Source organism: Crinia signifera, chromosome 1, assembly GCF_055691185.1.
Source record: "Crinia signifera chromosome 1, ASM5569118v1, whole genome shotgun sequence".
NCBI lineage: Eukaryota > Metazoa > Chordata > Amphibia > Anura > Myobatrachidae > Crinia > Crinia signifera.
Genome location: NC_139217.1, coordinates 317,778,809 through 317,799,934, shown reverse-complemented (window position 1 = coordinate 317,799,934; position 21,126 = coordinate 317,778,809). Strand labels below are relative to the sequence as shown.

General features: G+C 43.3%; 1 protein-coding gene across 5 annotated transcripts in view; it reads right to left on the bottom strand.

Annotated features, from left to right (window-relative positions):
• Positions 1-2,237: 2,237 nt before the first annotated feature.
• The window catches only part of HABP4 (hyaluronan binding protein 4), a 45,871-nt gene continuing 26,982 nt past the window's right edge, over positions 2,238-21,126 (bottom strand). For 4 of the 5 annotated variants that reach the window (XM_083187062.1, XM_083187071.1, XM_083187079.1 and 1 more), the window contains exons 3-9: positions 15,477-15,627; positions 7,078-7,221; positions 5,084-5,155; positions 3,572-3,649; positions 3,305-3,467; positions 2,855-3,025; positions 2,238-2,733 (exon numbers count right to left, since the gene is read on the bottom strand). In XM_083187062.1, coding sequence (XP_083043188.1) covers positions 2,677-2,733; positions 2,855-3,025; positions 3,305-3,467; positions 3,572-3,649; positions 5,084-5,155; positions 7,078-7,221; positions 15,477-15,627 — 836 coding nt within the window. In that variant the 3' untranslated portion in view covers positions 2,238-2,676. The remainder of the gene's footprint in view (positions 2,734-2,854; positions 3,026-3,304; positions 3,468-3,571; positions 3,650-5,083; positions 5,156-7,077; positions 7,222-15,476; positions 15,628-21,126) is intronic. The other variant, XM_083187089.1, reaches the window with a different exon arrangement.

Here is a 21,126-nt window from a genome sequence, read left to right as displayed (position 1 = left end):
CACTGAAAGTGCCTCAAAGGGAGGAGCAATGAGGAGACTTGGAGATAGGACCCTTCACCTGCATTAGGTTTGCAGAATCCATACTTAATGTATCCAGCGCCTGCAGCGACAAAAGGAACTGTATTTATCTTCTCCACTGCACAATTCTGGGAAGAAAGTAGGGTGTTGTCACATGTATCCATCTCTGGGAGACACAAAGAGCGAGCTACAGATTAACTACTGCTGTATTGGAAATACAGTTAATAAATATAACCATATGTTTATTGGCAGTGTGGAGAATGTATATATTTTTTTATATATTTTATTTTTGGTATCGGACGGTACCTGATAAATTGCTATATTACCATCATGCTGTTTGTAATTGTGTCAACTTGTATTGTGATTATGTTCATAACATTTTAAATTACTCTAATGGCATTTTTTCTAATTAACCTGAACCAGTGCGCTCTTTTTTCTGAGTTGGTCTTTGATGTATCAGGATTGGTAGTCCTAATTAGTTAGCAGCCGGGTTACTGGTCTATTATTTTCATTAATATCATTATTATTTTACTACTTTTGTCATTAGCGCGCGCTACTTTGTTCATTTGTATGCAAAGGAAGAGTTGGCAAGCCAGGGTTAAAATTTCTTTGCTTCTAAATTTACCATATTTTTATTTTTTAAATGAAAAAAGGTAGACCAAGAGACATACAGAGTCCATTCTCTGGCTTCTTTTGGGGGGAGGATCCTACACACCGGTTGAGGTGTAGTTAAATTCTTAGCAGATCTGGTCAGATCACTTAGAAATAGCCCTAAATACACCCCATGTGTATAGGCCTTTAGTCCAGCCCCTGATGACTCTTGCTGTGTGAGAGGGCATAGCTAAAAGCTCAATCTTAACTGAAATCAAAGAAATGCCTACTATATTAGTGATTACCAAAAATACTTATTCAGGGCCAAAGCAGAAGGGGTGGCAGATTTCCAGTTTCTATCAAACTTTTTAGCAGCAGATAATCTGTGGGAATTTATTTAGAGGTGGATCTATATCTCAGAAAGGATGGGCTAGCAGAAACGCCCATCGGTCCAAAGAGCAGAAAGTCTGAAAGGGATTCTAACACATCAAGGACTTCATTCCAGAATGGAAATAATATGGGTACAAGGCCACAAATATGGAGAAGGATTCCCCTCTGACTGCAGTTCTGACTTTAAATGGGAGTAGAGGACTGCAACATTGTAGACAACTTATCCAGGGTATCGCACCACAGATAGATCACTTATTACCCACAGATTTTTTGATTGTGTCTGGGGACCCTAGTTACTAGCTATGACCCATAATCCAAATTAATCTGCTATAGAAATGAATGTGATTCTTCGGATATCTGGTGTCCAGTCCTGGTTCCGCCACTCTGAAGTCTACCAACTTCATACTGCTAGTTGTGCCCTTATTTTTTATTATTTCTGAGATTCTTTGCGGGTATTTTCCTGTTCTGTCCTCTTTTCACCAATAGGTATCCTTATTTGTTTCCTGTAAAGCTGACATTTGATTTACCCTGCAAATATTTTGTCAGTTTATTTTTTTTTTTTTAACTCTTTGATTTGAAAAGTTAAATTCCATAGAAAAATATATATCCTATATCCCATTAAAGATTCTTAGACCTGATCTGGGAATTTCAGTAGACTACTGAATTTTTAACACTCAAAAGCAATGATCTTCTGATCATTAGTGCTGATGGCTTAATGGCAGTGTTCCTTGTGAAATATATATATATATTTTTTATGCCATCACACTCTGTGGTTAACTGCAGATTCATCCCTTAAGAGTGAGACTGCTGTCACTCACAGAATTGTGTTCAGTGGAATACATAGATGCAGTCTATCCGACTGAAGCTCTGAGCAGTTATGTGACACAACCTTCCCAGTCTGTGCCTACAATCATCCCACTGTCACTCACTGGGTTACAACATCCTTCTCACACAGTGGTTCTCAACCTCGGTCAAACAGCAGGTGCACTCATTATTCACCGACACATTTTATAAGATCCACAGGTGGTGCTAATTACTTCACTTGTGATTCTGTGTGGAGACCTGGAAAACGTGCATTGTTGGGGGGGGGGGCAGGGGGCAAAGTTAAGTACCACTGACTTAACACACATTAAGCTCCCACATGCATCTTGCTTAAAATATAATAGTGTCTATGCAGCTATTCTTTTTTCCTTTGCACAACAGTGAAGTGTGTAATGTGTAAATCCAAGACCGCAGTATTAACAGTTCTGCACAATGAGTTTATTTTTTTTCAAATATTTCAGAACAGAATGGCATAAAAAGCGAATTCAGATTGAAGTAGGGATACTTAAATATCTAGAGATTATATCTACAAGTATTAATATTAAACAGGTTTTCATCTTCTGCCTGCATACAACAGTTATTTGCACTCAAACGTCTCAAGAATTTTTACTCCCAATTTTCTTAATTGTGGTACCTATAAAATGCTAAAGGCTTGTCTCCAGGCTTATGCAACTACCATTCAGATTCAAAGCAGATATCATCTCATGTACAAAACAATGCTGTTTGTTTCCAAGAAAAAAAAAGTATTTGATTTGCACAGAAAAACTACTCTCCCCACAGTCATGAACTCGCTCGGAGAACAGTGCCATTACAAGATACACAACATTTGAAAAAAAAAAATATATATATATATATTCAACTCAGAGCTGGAAAGTCTTCTGGATCATCTGGATTTAGAATAAATTCATGCACCTGGATGGTAATAAAAAAATAATAATAATTAGTTATGGATAAGTTATTTTAAGCATTGGGTCACAGTTACCCTATATTAAAGGCTATCGCATACAGCACAAAATTTGATCTCTACACCTACATCAATTATTTCATGAGTGAAAGTCTCCTCTCTTCGTACACGTCCACGACCTCCACCTCTCCCCCCACGGCCTGGTCGGGGAAGGCTACCAAAGTTAATATCCAACTGAAAGGTTATATCATTTACTGGTTTGCGCAAGCCGTAATGGCAGTCTTCATCATCTTTTAGATTCTGTGAACAGATGGGACAGAATAAGGTTGCTGGACCAGAAAGAAACTTTCTTATCCGTGAAGTAGACTTCATAGCAGCAGATTTAAATTGCATTAACAGTGTTCATTTGCGTTAAACACTACATATGGGCCAAATACTATTATTACAGCGGTAATGTTATATGGGTCTCCAAAAGGGGATGAGACTCCTAAAAGTATATTAAATGAGCCCATACACCACCATCAAACAATGGAACTATATATGCTTGAGATGGAAAGCAAATGTTAAATCCATACTTACATTTGTAAATTTAGATTTATGGATCAGCACAGCTTTGGAAGGCATTGGAGATTCTGGTTTGCGAATCTTTAATTCAGCTTTAGGTCTATTTAGGTCCTGCATAGATTTCCATTCATCTAGCGACATTTCTCTAGCAAGATCTTCAGCATTTTCGTCTGGCATTCTATTGAAACAGGTACAGTCCGAGGAGTTAAAAAAAAAAAAAAAAAAAAAGGAAGAACCCCCCCAAAATAAATAAATACACTTCTGCAGTTTGTCCATACTTACTTTACATCTTGATCTTCCTCCGTCACCTCAACAGTTTCAGTAACTTCCACATTCTCCACAGGTGTTGACTCTACCTCACTATAGAAACAGATTGCCTTTGTAAACATGCAGCACCAGAATCTTAATGCAGTTTTTTGTTTTTTTGTTAAATATTACTGTATGTTCAGGAATACTCTTCAATAAGCAGCAAGTACTGTAGTTTATAAGAGGTTTGTTTAAGACCTGCATTTCAGGCAGTACAAAGGGCACTCACTTTTTTTTATGGTAATTACCATCTTTCTGTGAAGTCCCAAGTCACAACCTCATTACAAGTAATGTCATACTAAAACCACTCCTGTGCTATAGGACATGTCCCACATGCAATCTGGAGGCTGACTGGTTCTGTCAGTCTCCCACTTAATAAGCTACGGTCACATACAGCTGAAGCAGTTGCCAGATGAAGTCACTCAAGCAAAAGTGTGCCAAGGTGTTTAAAAAAATTAAATAAATAAATTTTGAAACACTGAGGCTTTAAGAGTGGGAACAGAAATTATTAGCCAATATGGCGCACAGCCCGGGATACTACCACTAGATGCAACAGTAAAATCTGCAGTAGGAGACTGCTGCTGAGTGTCTTGCATGCAGTCCAGAGCTGTCAGGAGGGTATCACTATCGCTGATTAAAAAAAAAAAAATATGGGTCTCCCACCCGCCATTTCCAAGTGGAGCTGCAAACCATATTTAACCATTTTTTAAATGTTACAGATGCCACTTCTACTCACAATTTAGAAATATTAATTTTAGCACTTAACCCTCAATACATCCATGTAGGGAAACAGATTACTGCACACGAATGATTGCAAAGCCCACCAATTTATAGATTCACTACAGCACCCTTCTGTCCCAGTCTTATTGAGGCGATATAATCCCTTATTTTGCATTCTAAATCTCTGTACACCCAGGGCGACTTGTGCTTCTGAGCGATCTAGTATGATCGCCCATACACAGTGATTTGAGCTAACCAGTGCTTTATCTAAAGCTTGACTGCACACTTCTGAAGGAGCAATGGTGAAGCATGGGACATACACATTGAGCAATCCATGCATAATTGCTGAGCAATCTAGACAGATCCCTTAGAAAACCGCCCCATTCGTATGCCCTTTACAACTTTGGAACTAATGGGAGGTTTAGAAGAAACTTTCCAATTAAATGGACTGGTCCAAGCACTAGGTAGAATACAACCTTCATTTGTGCTTCTAGCCAACAAGAGGTATTCACACTACTACAGTGTTTACCAACCCTGGTCCTCATAGCCCACTCCAGACTTTTGGATATCCCTGCTTCAGTGCCGATCTGTAAATCATACCAAGATAGTAATCAAGCCATCTGTGCAGATGCCCGATATCCATAACCTGGACTGAGTTGTCCATGAAGACAATGTTTAAGAAACAAGTTTAGCACCATTTATGCTCTTGTGCAAGATACAACGAAGACACTATTTGGTATTAGTTTATTTAGAATGTTTTTACCATACCTGAAAGCATCTTTAATTGATCCCCAGTTATGAGGTCCACTTCCACCCCTCTTGTCTTCGGCTTTTACTCTACTGCAGACAGAACATTGTCTTATATTAACTGAACACTGGACAGGAGGAAAGTTACATATGCTATACCACTGGCTACTATTAACACTGATAAACTGCAGTAGGATAAGCGATCTATATGCAATTAAAAGAAAGTTTGCAGTTACAAATGGATAATGGTTAGAGGGCTGCTCTGACTCCTCTTTCAGGATACATGAGCAATATAGTCAAATTCCCTTGAACCATCTAGTGCCTTAATACTCCAACTGTTGAACTACACATCCCAGCACGCTCTGCATCAGATTTCGAATGGTCAAATAGCAAAACTGAAGCAGAGCATGCTGGGATGTGTAGTTCAACAGATGTGGAGTGTCAAGGTTAGCCATCAAGGACCTAGCACATACACACAATGATTGTTCAAATCATGTCCCTGCTCTGTACGCGCAGTCATTGACTGGGGGCCCGGACATTAATAAAAGGAACCGCAAGAGCATGCATTGTTTTTACACACTGAAGGACCAAAATGAAAGATCCTTTAATATATATAGCACTGGAACATACCAAGGAAGCCACCTCTGACTCCGCTTGCACTTCCAGAGATGCACCACAGACCAGGGCCGGCGCCACCACTAGGCAGCTGTAGGCATTTGCCTAGGGTGCCAGCCTTTGAAGGGTGGCAGTTTGGAGCAGGCCCCCCCTGTATGGAGGTTAGCAGCTGCAACTCCCACTCCCCCCCGGATGGAGCGACACGGCCGAACCCAGGTCCCTCCCACACTGCATCACCCGGCACCCACCCACCCTGTGGAGTGACATGGCCGAACCTAAGTCCCGGCACCTCTCTGAAGTAGGCTTTCCCTCTTGAGTCTTGGCCCTCTTATTTCATCCTCCCATCCCTCCCCCCCCCCCCCCGCCCACATCTCTCTCCTTCCCCCCCCCGCTGTATTTTTCTCCCTTCCATGCTCCCACTCCTGTGCTCTCCCCTTTTCCTCCCTCTGATCAGTGCTCTCTATCTCCCTCTTGTGCCCCCCTCCCATTCTTCCCTACGCTCCTTCACTTTCTCTCCTCCCGCTGCCTTCTTGCTCATTTTCCTCTTTCTCCCTTCTGTACTCCCTCCTCTAATGCTCCCCCACCCTCTATCCCATGCTTTCTCTTAATCCTCTCACTCACACTTTCAAAATGGGGGGGGGGGGGAAAGAATTTTTGCCTAGGGTGCCAAAAAACCTCCAGTCAGAGACCGGTTTTCTGACTGGAGAGCTGCCAGGAAGATCCACAGGTGGCACCACCAGTGGCTGAACATGCAATCATTTTGTCCAGCAAGAGAGCCAGCACTGACAGGGCCCAAACTTGGACCTCTAAAGAAGGAAAGCCAGAAACTCTGCTGGCTTGATAGCCTTTCTCTAGGTAGGTCTGTAGCAAAGTGGTAAAGCTCGGCCAAGAAAGGCTTCCTGGCTGTAAGCTGCTTACAAAATACGTCACTTGTGAGCGGTCCCGAGCCGGCGCTGTCATGAAAAGGGGCGTGCCCGGGCTGCGACATCACTAAAGGGGGCCCAGGCCCCGCCGGGGGTTTGCATGATGCGGGGAACCGCTGGGCATAGCCGTCTAAGGCGCTGGGCTCACCCGTGCACAATCGGGGCAGGCACCAGGCTGTTTTAGCGGGGTGCTGCTAACAGGGCGCATTTTGCCCTTTAAAAAAAAAAATAAATAGCATCCTGTGCCCTCTAGTGGACTTCAAAGAAAAATACTCAATGAAAAGCCAAGTTGCACAGGACCTGGTACACAGATTGTATCAGTGAGACAAGTAATAGTGCAGAAAACAATTCTTAATAGATTAAGTCAAGTTTTCAATAGAACTCCTTCCATTAACATTCAAGAGATTGAACGGAATTAAAACTTACTGCTTAGTACCATTTCTGAAAATATCTGAAATTATTCCAGAGCATACTTACGTACGATCGTTACCACTGTGCCTTTCAAACTCTCGCTTCCCTCTTTGGTTTTCATAATCAGTGTTTCTAGAAAAGCCACCTCTTCCTCGTATTCCTCCTCTTTGGTTTGTAACCCAAGTTCTGACCAGTTTCTCCTTCTCGAAACTAGGACACAGAGCAAGTGTTAGGGATTCTTTAGGGTTGATGGTTTATTTTGCCAAACTTAGAGACAATTTGAGTTTTTGCAGATAAAAAGAAAGGGTAGTGAATACGTAGAATAGCCTCAAGACAGGTGGTAGAAGCCAACACAGTAAAGCAGGAGTCCTCAAACTATTTTGCTCTGGGGCCCCATCAGACAATAAAAATTACAGGACCCCAGCAAGTTACTGCAGAAGGTCATCACATCACATGTGTAGTCAGCACATACATAGCAGCATTGTGGAGGCACAAAATAATGTGGGTCTAAAATAACAGACAATGGGGCAGATGTATTAAGCCTTAACAAGAGATAAATGTAAGGGTGATAACGGATTATGCTTACCGATAATTCCTTTTCTTCATAGAGATCCCATGGCAGCCAATACCTAGGGATTTCATCCCACAGCTTTGAGTTAGACCGGTTACTTTTTTCCTCTGGAACCTCCCCCTCTGGTATAAATCCCTGCTCCTCCCCTTCCTAGGTGTCTGAGTGTCTCCTTACTATCAGGTTCCTAGAAAAAAAAAAAAAAAGAGACAACAAGGGAGGGCAATTGATGGCTGCCATGGGATCTCTATGAAGAAAAGGAATTATCGGTAAGCATAATCCGTTATTTTCTTCTACGATCCCCATGGCAGCCAATACCTAGGGAAATACCAAAGCATAACAATCAATAAGGGAGGGACCCAGAATTTGCAGGCAATAAAGAGTTTGTCAAGGACTCCCTGTAAGACTTGAGCTCCAAACTGTGGCAGAGACACGTTCAATTCGTAGTGTCTTGAAAACGTGTGTAGCGATGACCACGTTGCAGCATCACAGATGTCCTTGATAGAAGCTTTCACCTTCCATGCCCAGGATGTCGCCATCGCACTGGTAGAGTGTGCCCTAATAGAAGGTACTTCCTTCCCTTCCATCGTGTAAACGAAAGTTATCAGTTCTCGTATCCATCTGGATATAGTCTGTTTTGTTGGAGGTAGACCTCGTCTTGTTCCCTCGGGTAGAACAAATACATTTTTAGATTTTCTCATCTCCTTTAACCTCTCTAGATATATAGTAATTCCTCTTACCACATCGAGCTTATGCCACATCTCCTCTTCCTTATTCTTTGGATTTGGGTAAAATTTTGGCAAAGAGATTTGATTAAGGTGAAAGGAGGAAACAACTTTGGGTAAGAAGTACGGGTTAGTACGTAATACCACTCTATCAGACAATATCTTTAGATAGGGTTCCTCCGCCCAGAGTACTTGTATTTCACTCACTCGTCTGGCGGATGTGATCGCCACTAAAAAGACAATTTTCCATGTCAGATATCTTAGGGGTATTTCTGATAGCGGTTCAAATGGCTCCTTTGTTAGAGCTTTAAGAATTAGATTCAAGTCCCATGAGGCCACTAGAGATTTTACCAGTGGTCTCATTCTTTTAATAGCATTCCCAAGTTTAACAGAACACGAGTGCGGAGATTTGTACTTTTAACTCCGCTGTAGCCAATCCGTCAAAGAATCCTTTGCATAGAAATTGTAACACCTCTGATGTAGGTATTGTTCCCAATTCTTCTTTAGAACCTCTCCAGTTTATAAACGCTCTCCATAGTCTGTAATACACTGATGATACTTGTTTTCTTGCCTGCAGAAGTACTGAAATAGTCTGTTCCGAGAGTCCCCTTTGTCTTAATGCATCCCCCTCAATTTCCAAGCAGTCAACGATAATACGGCTGGATCTGGATGATTCTGCAACAATAGATTTGGGATTACCGGGAGAGTCCACGGTTCTTGTATTGAGAGTCTGAGCGCCGTTGCGAACCAGGCTCTCCTGGGCCAGAATGGCAGAATTATAATCACATCCACTTTGTCCTCCATCACTTTTTTCAGGAGTGTGAATTAAAGGGAATGGAGGGAAAACATACCCCAGGTGACAGTTCCACTTGACCGAAAAAGTGTCCACTGCTGAAGCCTGTGGAAGATAAAATCTTGAGAAGAATCTCTTCACCTTTTTGTTTGTATTCATTGCCATGAGATCCACGTTCGGTTCTCCAAATCTTCTCACCACTTTTGAAAATCATTTGATTTAACTCCCACTCTCCCGGGCTTATTGTACTTCGACTGAGTAAGTCCGCCAGCATGTTCTTTCCCTGGAACGAATACTGCCGTTATTGAATTGACATTCTCTTCTGCCCAGGTCATTATCTTGGAGATCACCGCCATCAGGTCCTTGCTCCTCGTACCTCCCTGATGATTTATATAGGCTACTACGGTAGTGTTGTCTGAGAAGATTCTTAGATGTGAATGAGCCACTCTCCGACCGAATAAGCCTATTGCTCTCCATACCGCCTCTGCTGCTCTCCAATTTGATGATTTTTCGCTTTCCATCTTTGTCCAGAGACCTTGGGTTGTGTGTTCCTTGAAGTGAGCACCCCATCCTGATTGACTTGCATCTGTTGTTACTACTTGGAATTGGGGCAGATAAAGTGACATCGCCCTTTCGCTTAGGCTTGATTGTGTCCACCATTCTAGAGATCTTCTCACCGCGACATCTAACTTTACGTACCCCGACTTGGGGTTCTTGCCTTTTATGTGCGGTAGGACCGCCCACTGAAATTCCCTCATTTTCCATTGCGCCCAGGGCACCACTCCGATCGTGGAAGACATTATACCTAAGAGTTGAGAGCAGGTCTTCAGTGGTACTGTCTTCCTTTGAGCCACTTCTCTTGAGAGAGTAGTGATCTTTATACACCTTTCTCGGGACAGAAGTAGTCTAAAATTTTCTGAGTCTATAATGACTCCCAAGAATTTTATATTCCTTGTCGGGACTAGTTGACTCTTTGGCAGATTGACTAACCATCCATGATCTTGGAGAACTGTCATTACTATGTTCGAGTCTTTTAAGACTTTCTTCTGATGAGGCTGCAATTAGGATGTCGTTGAGGTATGGCCAAATTTGGATTCCTCTTCTCCTGAGGTGTGCGATTAGGGTTACTAGTATCTTCGTAAACACCCTTGGGGAGGTAGTCAGACCGAAGGTAAACCAGTGAACTGGAAGTGCCTGCCCAGAATACAAAACCTGAGGAATTTTGAATGTAGCTGGTGGATAGGGACATGATAATACACATCCTTTAGGTCTAATGAGACCATGAAATCTACTTTTCTGATGCCTGCTGTAATAGTCTTTAATGTCTCCATCCAAAATTTTTTTACTTCTATATATTGATTGTTTCCTTAGGTCTATAGGCTCCCATACACGGTCCGTTCCCGGACCGTCCATTTTGTACTATGAGATGCGCGCTCCCGCGCATCTCATCGTACGGTACAAAAAGTATGTGCTGCACATACTTTTTGTACTAGGTACACATCGCATCGGATCAAAGTGCATGCACTAGGGATCCGATCAGATACGATGTGTGCCAATTAAGTCCCAAACGAATCCGTTAAACGGACTGTGTATGGGCCCCTTATGATGGTTCGAAAGCCCCCTGTTGACTTCTCCACCAAGAACAGGTTTGAGTAAAACCCTTTTTTCTCCTGTGAGACTGGCACCCTTTCTATTGCTTTGATGCTCCATAATTGATCCAGGATTTTCAATAATTCTCTCCTTTCCAACTTTGACACCGGCATTCTTGATTGAAAGTAATCGCTCGTTGGGGTCTGCATGAACTCTATACTGTAACCTTCTTCTATAATCCTTAACACCCATCTGTCTTGTACTACATGACGCCATTGACTCGCGAACTGTAGTAATCGAGCTCCGACAAATGGGAATCCATGGTTGTCATTGCTTTGTTCCTCTTCTAAAGTTGGAACGAAAAAATCTCCTAGTAGTACCAAATGCACCTCTTTGATTATAAGGTCTTCCAGGTCTATAGGTCTTTGCTTCTTTATAGGCCTTGCTTTCCCGCTGTATTAAATGGATACTTGAACTTCTTTTCTTGCGGTAACTTTAAAGACTTGCCCCCAGTGATACGATGTATAAGGGCATCTAATTTAGACCCGAAGAGGTTAAGACCCTTCAAAGGGAAGAGACACTAGCCGATTTTTTGAATGGGCATCTGCGGACCAGGACCTCAGCCACAGTGCTCTTCTAGTGGCAACCCCTGCTGCCATGGATCTGGCTGAAAAAGATGTTATGTCTAGTGATGCTTCACATAGAAATTAAATCGCCTTTTGTATTATTCCCAAATTCTTCAGGATATATGGCCTTGATATCTTTTCTTCTATATCAGAATGCATATTCATACTCCAAATTCTTAAAGCCCTTGCTACTGAGGCAATAGAAACACTGGCTTTCAATGACACTGCCGTAGACATGTGTAACTTTTTAAGTGACCCTGCCATCCTTCGATCCATCGGATCTTTGAAGGACGCTCCATCCTCTAAGGGGATTGTTGTCCTCGAAGTTCTCAGCCACCGCTGCGTCTACCTTCGGAAGGTCACACCATTTGATAAATGACTCCTCTTTAATCGGGTACATACGATCTATACAAAATAGTTTCCCTTGCTTCTTTTCAACATTAACCCACTCTTTAGATATCAGGTTCTTCATAACTTGATGTACCGGAAAATTTCTAGTTTTTTTGGATTTATCTTCAAACAGAAGATCTTCACCTTCTGTCTGCACAACTGTATCTTTAAAGTTCATGGTTTTATAAATGGTTTTTAACACTTTCTACAATTTCAATGTTAAAGGCTCTATTCTCCTCTTTAACTTCACCAGAATCCTCTGAAGAATTATCTTCCACTTCAAAAACTTCATCTGATGAAACTGACTCAAATTCAGCCTGAGATCTAGATCTCTTATGACTGATTCTTTAAATTCTTCCTTAGACACGAATGACTGCTTCATCCAGTCCATTAACGGTTTCAGCATTTTGTTTTGATTCGCATCAGGTGCATCGCTTTGTGTCTGAGGCTGAACTTCACAATCATTGCATAAAGTCCTTTCCTGCGATCCTTCAAACAACTTATCACAAGCCATGCACTTAAAGTTGATGTTTTTTCTTCATAGTTCTTTTCTTAGCTATAACAGGCACACTAAGAAAAAAAGAAATAGAAGAGCCCATCACTAACACTAGAAATTAAAAACTACACTTCCTACAATAAAAACCACAAAGGCTCACCTCACAGGGGCACTATCAGTCCTAGGAGGGAAAGGCAGATCCATCTTATGCAGCAATTAGTTCTGAGGAAAACCTGCTAAACCAGATAAACAGGAGGTCTTACCTTCTCAGCTACCCAGCACCGCTCTCTCTGCCAACAGCTTTAGAATAGACTGCCATTTTCAGCTGTATCAATCAGTTTAAATAGCAGAGCGCGCCACGCGAAGCGTGTAGCAAACACAGGAATCCTGGGATGTGTAGTTTCTGCCGTTACCGGCATCTATATGCACACAGCATTCTGGGGATTGTAGTCCCGCTTCCTGTGTGCCGCGTCCCCCAACGGAGTGACGCGTATATCAGGCCGGCACTCAGCGTTAGCGGTCACGTGATCCCGCACTGATCTCTGGGAAATGTAGTCCCACCTAAACGCTGCGGCCACGCTGAACACAGGTATCAGAGTCAGCGTTCTTGCAGACTTCCCCCACAACGGAGGTTTGTCTTCTGCACAATGAAGCCTTACAGTTCTACAAGCTTCCATCTGGAACCTCCAACGAATAACATGGACAGCATCCCCAAAGGGGTCACACTCCCATGCTGCCTCCCACCAGAGTGAACCCTGTATCTACGAGGTAAGCCAAAAACAAAAGTAACACTGCTATCCTATCTAACAAGGAGACAGGAAAAAAAAAAAAAGACACCTAGGAAGGGGAGGAGCAGGGATTTATACCAGAGGGGGAGGTTCCAGAGGAAAAAAAGTAACCTGTCTAACTCAAGGCTGTGGGATGAAATCCCTAGGTATTGGCTGCCATGGGGATCGTAGAAGAAAAAGAGATAAATGTCCAGCCAATCACCTGCTAAGTCAGTAAGGAGCTGATTGGCTGAATGTTTATCTCTGTACTTGTTTCCTAGCAGGATGCCCAGATTTTACGTATGCAAACGTAGTGAAATCGCATCGCATGGTATGTTTTAACCGTGCAATGTGATATTTCATTGTACAAGTACCCATGCCATGAGATGTGATGCTATGTGGTGCTATGTGATGTGAGCATAGTATGTGATGGGTGCTAAGCACCTGTGCCATTGTTTAGCGTCAGTATCCACGCCACCCCGAAGCATGGCGAGCCCCGCGAGGGGCAGCGGAACACGTCCGACCTTTTCATACCCCCACTATCCACGTCGGCGAGGGGACGTAAATTACTTTACTTGTATTCCGCGTCCGCTCGCCACGCTTCGGGCTTGGCGGCTCACCACACTATCTAAAAATTCAACTCCATGCAGATGTGGATAGTAGGGGTATGAAAAGGTCGGAGGATGCGTTCCGCCGCCGCTCACCACACTTCGGGGTGGCGTGGATACTGTGGTTGATGCTAAACAAATGGCAGGTGGCTGTCGGGATCCCGTCCCGCCCGGCACCCGTAAAGATTCAGACACTGTCCAGAATCCCAGCCACCTGGCCACTGGGTTAGAGTATGTAGCCGGGGATGTGAAGGGTTAGGCACTAAAAGGAGAGGTACGGGTTATGCTGCGGGAGGGTTAAGGGATCTTACTTTCCTGAGCCAGTCGGTGTTGCCAGCGATGGAATTTAGACATCCTGACCCCATTTTACATAGGATGATGCAGCAATAGCTTGGTGTGACTAGAGCTATAGAGAATCTTGTGGTCTTTAACAGCCATACATTTTAACAAGACAGACTGGTATTGACACATTAGTACATGTAGCGTTATAGCTATTATGTTGGTGTTTTATTACCATAAACTTGTGTCTGATAGTCATTGGTATTTTATAGAATACATTACTTTAAAAGTGTAGTGTATTAACTGTTTAAGAGCATAAGAACTGTAGTTCTATCATTCAGATAAGTACTTTAGAGCTTCTGATCAGGCAGCAGCACTATATAAAGCTAAAAGATATATGGTGAACACTATGCTGTTCAGCAAATATTTAATTAGGGGAAACCTTGATAAACTACACTGCTCAAAAAAAATAAAGGGAACACTAACATAACACATCCTAGATCTGAGTGAAATATTCTTATTAAATACTTTACATAGTTGAATGTGCTGAATCACAAAAATTATCACTGGAAATCAAATTTATTAACCCATCGAGGTCTGTATTTGGAGTCCCACAAAAAAAAAAAAAAAACACAGGCTGATTTAACTTTGATGTATTGTCCTTAAAACAAGTCAAAATGAGGCTCAGTAGTGTGTGGCCTCCATGTGCCAGTATAACCTCCCTAAAATGCCTTGGCATGGTCCTGAGGAGGTGGTGGATGGTCTCCTGAGGGATCTCCTCCCAGCCCTGGACTAAAGCATCCACCAACTCCTGGACAGTCTGTGGTACAACGTGGTGTTGGTGGATGGAGCCAGACATGATGTCCCAGATGTGCTCAATTGAATCCAGGTCTGGTGAATGGGCGGGCAAGTCCATAGCATCAATGCCTTCATCTTGCAGGAACTGCTGACACACTCCAGCCACATGAGGTCTAGCATTAGGAGGAACCCAGGGCCAACCGCACCAGCATATGGTCTCACAAGGGGTCTGAGGATCTCATCTCAGTACCTAATGGCAGTCAGGCTACCTCTGGCAAGCACTCAGTAGAACCGAGAAGAGCAAGGGTTCGTGCTTTTGGTATAATCCGGTTACACAAATCTGCAAAATAACTCTTACAAACAAAATAGCCATGTGTAGGCAGAGCACTGAACTCCGGTTCAATTTTTGTTTTTTTGGAGTACCTTTGTTCTGATTAACTGTACTTGGCACTCAAAGGGTTAAACCTTTTCCGTCTACCAAGTAAATTTATCAAAATAGGTTTTAAAATGTCAATTTCTACACCTAATAACCTGCAATATTTATCTTAAAGGAAATATAATCTCTTAAAAACATTTGTAATTTGAATTTATAGAACACATGCGAGACAGGCTGGCATTAGTTCATCTTGGCATGCAAAGGGTTAAAGTTCAGAAGCAGATGCCAATACTCAGTGGCACAATGGTATTTCATAGATTGAAGTTGAGTATTATGTAGCAGTCACAGTATGCCTTCAGGTATAGTGCAATAATAAATCATATAATGCATACACTCCAGCACAAATATGTATTATGCAGAACAGCACACACATTGAACAGATTACATACTTGTCAACGCTGTACTCCAAAGGTTTTTCAACATTTGGACGGAACTCTCTGAAAGCTGTTCTGCGCTCAGCTCTTTCAGTTTTCACTTGTGCCACATTATTCTCATTCTGAATCACTTTGTACAAGGACTCTTTGGGAGCCGGTTTTTGGCCTAAAAAAGTAAAGAGAAAAAAAAAAAAGTTTCAATGGAGTCCCTTGCCTTTTGCCAAATGCTAATTAGTTGTCAAAAAGCATCTTTTTGTTCGTCACCTAGTCCATTGTTAGGTTATAGGTTTATTCCAAAACTAAAGAAATTTGGTATAAGTGATTTAATAGGTGTGAAGAAAACCTCCAAATCACTCAATTCTGATGGATCAAGCCGAGAAATCGGGTGAAAACTGCCAAATATCGCAAGCGACATTCAATTGTATGCACAGCCACGTGCGCATCGGATCAGAAGATTGAACTGCCTGCACATAATATTTCAGATGTGTGGCAGTCATATGCTAAAAGGGGATTTTTGTAAGAACTTACCGTTCAAATCCCTTTCTCAGATTCCATCCTGGTGACAGCTCAACCATGGGATGTAGGAGGGTGCGAAGGAGCCAGGCACCTATGCTAAAGCTTTGAGAGGCAGGCTCCACCCTTCTGCATCCCTCAGTTAAACTTACAGAGCACACTAGGATACATTAACTCAGTACAATGCCTGAACATATGCACAATCAAATGACAACACATGCAACGGCATTACTTACTGAGCGTAAGGGAGGATCGCTGTGTCACCAGGATGGAATCCGAAAGGGATTCGAATGGTAAGTTCTTACAAAAATCCTCTTTCAATTATCCTGGTGACACAGCTCAACCATGGGGACGTTCAAGAGCCGGTCCTTTGGGAGGGTACGCTCAGCTCTGCAGTTCTCATCACTGCTCGCTCAAATGAAGCGTCCTCTGACGCGAACTCATGAACCTGTAAAATTTGGTGAATGTGTGAACAGAGGACCAAGTGGCAGCCCTGCATACTTGCTCTGCCGTAGCCCTGTGGCGCACAGCCCATTAAGTAGCAACCGATCTGGCGGTATGAGCATTTATTCTGGAGGGGACTGGTCTGGCAACTTTGGCATAAGCCAAGGCAATTACCGACCTTAACCAACGAGCAATGGTCTGCTTAGAAGCTGGCCAGCCCCTTGTGTACATCATACAAGACCAATAGTAAATCAGTTTTATGCAGCTCCTTCTATGTCCACATAAATTTGCAAAGAGGGAACCACATCCAAATTCTTAAGTCTGTCCCTATTTCTGACCTCCTCAGGAGGCCTAAACAACAGAAGAACAATCTCTTGGTTTAAATGAAAAGGAGACAACCTTAGGTAAAAGCTTAGGAGACCTATCCTTATGTAATATAAAAAAAAAACGGAGACCTGCAAGATAGGGCCCTAACTCAGACACATGCCTTGCAGAGGCGATTTCCAAGTAACAGATTTCAGGTTAGCCGACCGACGGCTCGAATGGTTTCTGAAGGACCGACAACACCAAGGACAAATGCCTAGGTGCACTGGATGTTTATAAGGAGGCTTCAGCAGAGTAACTCCTTGTAGAAAGGTCTGTACCTCCGGTAACAATGACACTTTCTTTTGAAAGAAGACAGACAAGGTCGACAATTGAACTTTGAGATTGAAGACTTAAGCCTGAGGAGAATCCATCCTGTAAAAATTCTAGAACAGGCATGTCCAAACTATGGCCCTCCAGCTGTTGTGAAACTACACCTCCCAGCATGCCTTGCCATCGTTTTAGCATTCCCTAATAGCAAAACTGTGGCAAGGAATGCTGGGATTTGTAGTTTCACAACAGCTGGAGGGCCATAGTTTGGACATGCCTGGTCTAGAAGCTTTAAACCTAGGATGTGTGAACTTTCTGCCATTCACACCATCTAATGTAGGTTTTCCAAACCCTATAATAGTTTGCTGCAGAAACTGGTTTCCTTGCATTAATCATGGTACGGATAACAGCTTCTGAGAAACCCTTCTTTAAGATAGAGGTTTCAAGAGCCAGGCAGTCAAATTTAGTCAAGCTAGGTCCTGATGTAAGAAGTGGCCTTGCATGCCTGAGCAGGTCTGGCCGAAGAGGAAGATGCCACAACGCTGTCGACAACCTCAGAATGTTGGAATATCAACATCTCCTTGGCCAATCCAGCACTATCTGGATGACGCATACTACTTGCGTCCTCACTCTTCAGAACCTGGGCAAGCCTGGGAAATGACAGGACAACATACCATCCTGAAATCCCAGGGTACTGTCATGGCATCCGCCGCCCAGGCCAATGGATTCCTGGTCCTTGCACAGAACCTGGGCACTTGACAATTGTGCCGGGACGCCATCAAGTCCACTTATGGAAGTCCCCAAAGAGCTACAATTTCCTGAAAACACTTGTGGATGTAACGCCCATTCTCCTTCCAGATGCTCCTCTCTGCTTAGGAAATCCACTTACCGAATTCGCCTCTGCCTACTCAAAGATCCGAGTCATCCAAATATGGAATGATTACAATCCCCCGGAGTTGGAGAGCTGCTGCCATGACTGCAATTATTTTCGTGAACACCCTTGGAGCTGCAGCCAGCCCAAAAGGGAAGAGCCCAAAATTGCAGATGCAAGCCACCTATTGGGAAACGCAGTAAAGACTGATGTTCTACGCATATATAGGTACATGCAAATAGGAGTCTTGAATATCCATGGACACTAGGAATTTCCCCGGCTCATGAGAACTGTTCTCAAAGACTCCATTCTGAAATGATCCACCCACAAGTGGAGGTTCAGAGACTTCAAGTTCAGAATTGGTCTGAATGAGTCGTCTGGTTTGGACACTAAGAAAAGAATGGACCCCTTCTTCCTTTCCTCCCACGATACCGGAACCACGCCCTTTTCCAGGAGAGACCTCGCCACCCCAAAACAGCCTTTCTTAGGCGTGCCTCCCTGGGTAAAGGTGTAGGTAGAAACCTCTTTGGAGGAACGCCCTTCAGGTTTATTCTGTAACCCTGGGAAACCACATTGAGAACCCATGATCCTGGCTGGATAAGGCCCAAGCATCCCAAGTACTGCAAGAGGCGACCCTCCACTCAGATTCCAGATTGGGGAGTCTACGGCCCATCATGCGGAAGGCTTCTCGTCACCCTTGGAAGCCTGCATTTTTGCATATGCACCAAAACGAGATTTGGGAGCTTTTCCCTTTTCCAGCAACAAATCTTCCTCTGCCAGACTGTCCTCTGGAGGATGCAACCCCTCTAAAGGAGGGCTGAAAAGGACGAACGAAAAGCAGCAAACCTGGAGGAACCTTGGGCTCTTGAACCATCTTTGGATAAGCCACCCACCATGCCCACCCCACACGGGCACCACATTTCCAGCAGAGGTTAATACCATCATTGGATTAAGTGATCTGGATCTCTTCAAACTCACCACAGCAACAACATATTGGAGGAACGCCACCTCCTAATAGACCAGGTTCCATTTTGGCAAAGGAGAGGGAGACCCCTACCTCCCACTCACTGGATTTACAAAATTCACAACCAAAAAAAAAAAAAAAAAAAAAGGGGACTTCCCCAGTACTGGTGGGCCACATAAGCGTGACTATCCAAACACTCACATCTAATGTACTGAGTGATTATTAATTTGCAGTTTTTTTAAATAATTACCATCATTGTTTATATTGATTTCTGAATTTCCAATTATTAAATTGTATATTTTTATGTCATACACTGTTTATTTGTATGTAGCGCAGTTTACACTTCCTGTACCCCTTTTTCTGTTTATTATTGGGAGTGAATCCCCATATTTTATAACTGCTGCTTGGCTATAGGCACACCTATATCAAAGCGCCGGTCGTGATATCTTGATAATCAAAAACCCCTCTACCAAACCTGCAGGAACCCTGTTTGGCTGCTGGCGTAGGAAGAAATGTACTCTTTCCCCCTGTTGCTTGTTTAATGAGGGATTCCAATTCCAAACCTAAAAGCAACTCCCCTTTAAAAGCCAATGCTTCCAGAGACTTCTTGGATTCATTGTCGGCATCCCATGCTTTTAGCCACAAGGTTTTCCTTGCAGTCACTGAAATGGCCAACACCTTTGAAGCCATTTTGACTCCCTCTTCACCAGCCTCACACGTGTATTCTGCCACCGCCTTCAGCTATGGCAAATGCTTCTGAATCTGGCTGCAGTAAGTAACACAGGTTATTTGCCTATGCCATCATGGCCTTGGAAACCCAGGCTGATGCAATAATGGGTCTAAGTGTAAAACCAACACCTTCAAAAACGGCTTTCAAACAACCTTAAGTTTTTATCAGCAGGGTCCTTAAAAGCAGCACCCCCTTGCACAGGCAAAGCCGTTGCTTTACATAGCCTAGCGACCGGGGCATCTACCAGTGGGACCTTCTCCCACAATTTTACATGCTCTTCAGGCATGGGGTACATGCTCAAAAACCTCTTAGGCATGAGGAGTCTCTTATTGGGCATTTTCATTGCCCCTCCCAGTAATTCCTGAATGCCTTCATCTGAAGGAATAGTGACTGCAGCTCTGCTCTGTCTTTTGAACACTCCCTGCTGTGGAGCCCTATGCACTTCAGACAAATTTAATGCCTGTTTTACAGGCAAAAATAGGATTTTAATACCTACTGGTAAATCCTTTTCTCTGAGTTTTTATGGGATACAGGGAAGTCGTTCATAACGATGGGGAAAAGAGGGTTTCCGTAGGAGACGGGCACATATAAAACTTTATACAGGGTGTACTGGCTCCTCCCCTCTGTTCCCCTCCCAACTAGTCAGTTAATAGAAACTGTGCTGAGGGAGAAGAACAATATGAGAGGAATATGTGTAATTCCTAACGTGGCAAGATTCATCCAGCACACCCAGACATAACTTTCAACAAACCAGATACCACTGTAGTGACCATGGAAGCCTCAGGGCCTTAAGAAGAGGTCAATTATTGACCATTTTGTGTCCCAACTGGGACAACTTGATAAATGTCACCTAAGTGACAACATACACTCGTGAACCGCTGAGATACACGAGGTAAAATGATAACAGGTTATCTTGGTGACTTCCACCCTTGTGACCCTAAGGAACACAGGGTAATTGAAGGACCCAATATTGGTCCACAGCTCACCTGAGTGAGTAAGGTAGAGACTCCGCACAGAGGCGGGTGCACTGTATCCCATAAGAACTCTGAGAAAAGGATTTACCTGTAGGTATTAAAATCCTATTTTCTCTTACATTCTTATGGGATACAGGGAAGTCGTTCATAACGATGGGGATATACCAAAGACATCAGAATGGGCAGGATTGTGCGGAGATTGCCGCAGCACCGCTTACCCAAACTGAGTATCTTCAGCGGCCAAAGCGTCAAATTTGTAAAACTTGACAAAAGTGTGTTGGCCTGACCATGTAGCGGCCCTACATAATTGTAAGGCCGACACTCCTCGGGCAGCCGCCCAGGAGGTCCCCACTGAACGAGTTGAGTGGGCTTTCACCCCAGCAGGCATAGGAAGCTTCGCCGCCACATAAGCCTGTTTTATAGTTGCACAGATCCAGCGTGCAATAGACTGCTTAGAAGCAGGGCGCCCAATTTTTTGGGCATCGTAGAAGACAAAAAGTCCTTCAGTTTTACGAATTCTTGCCGTTCCCTGGATA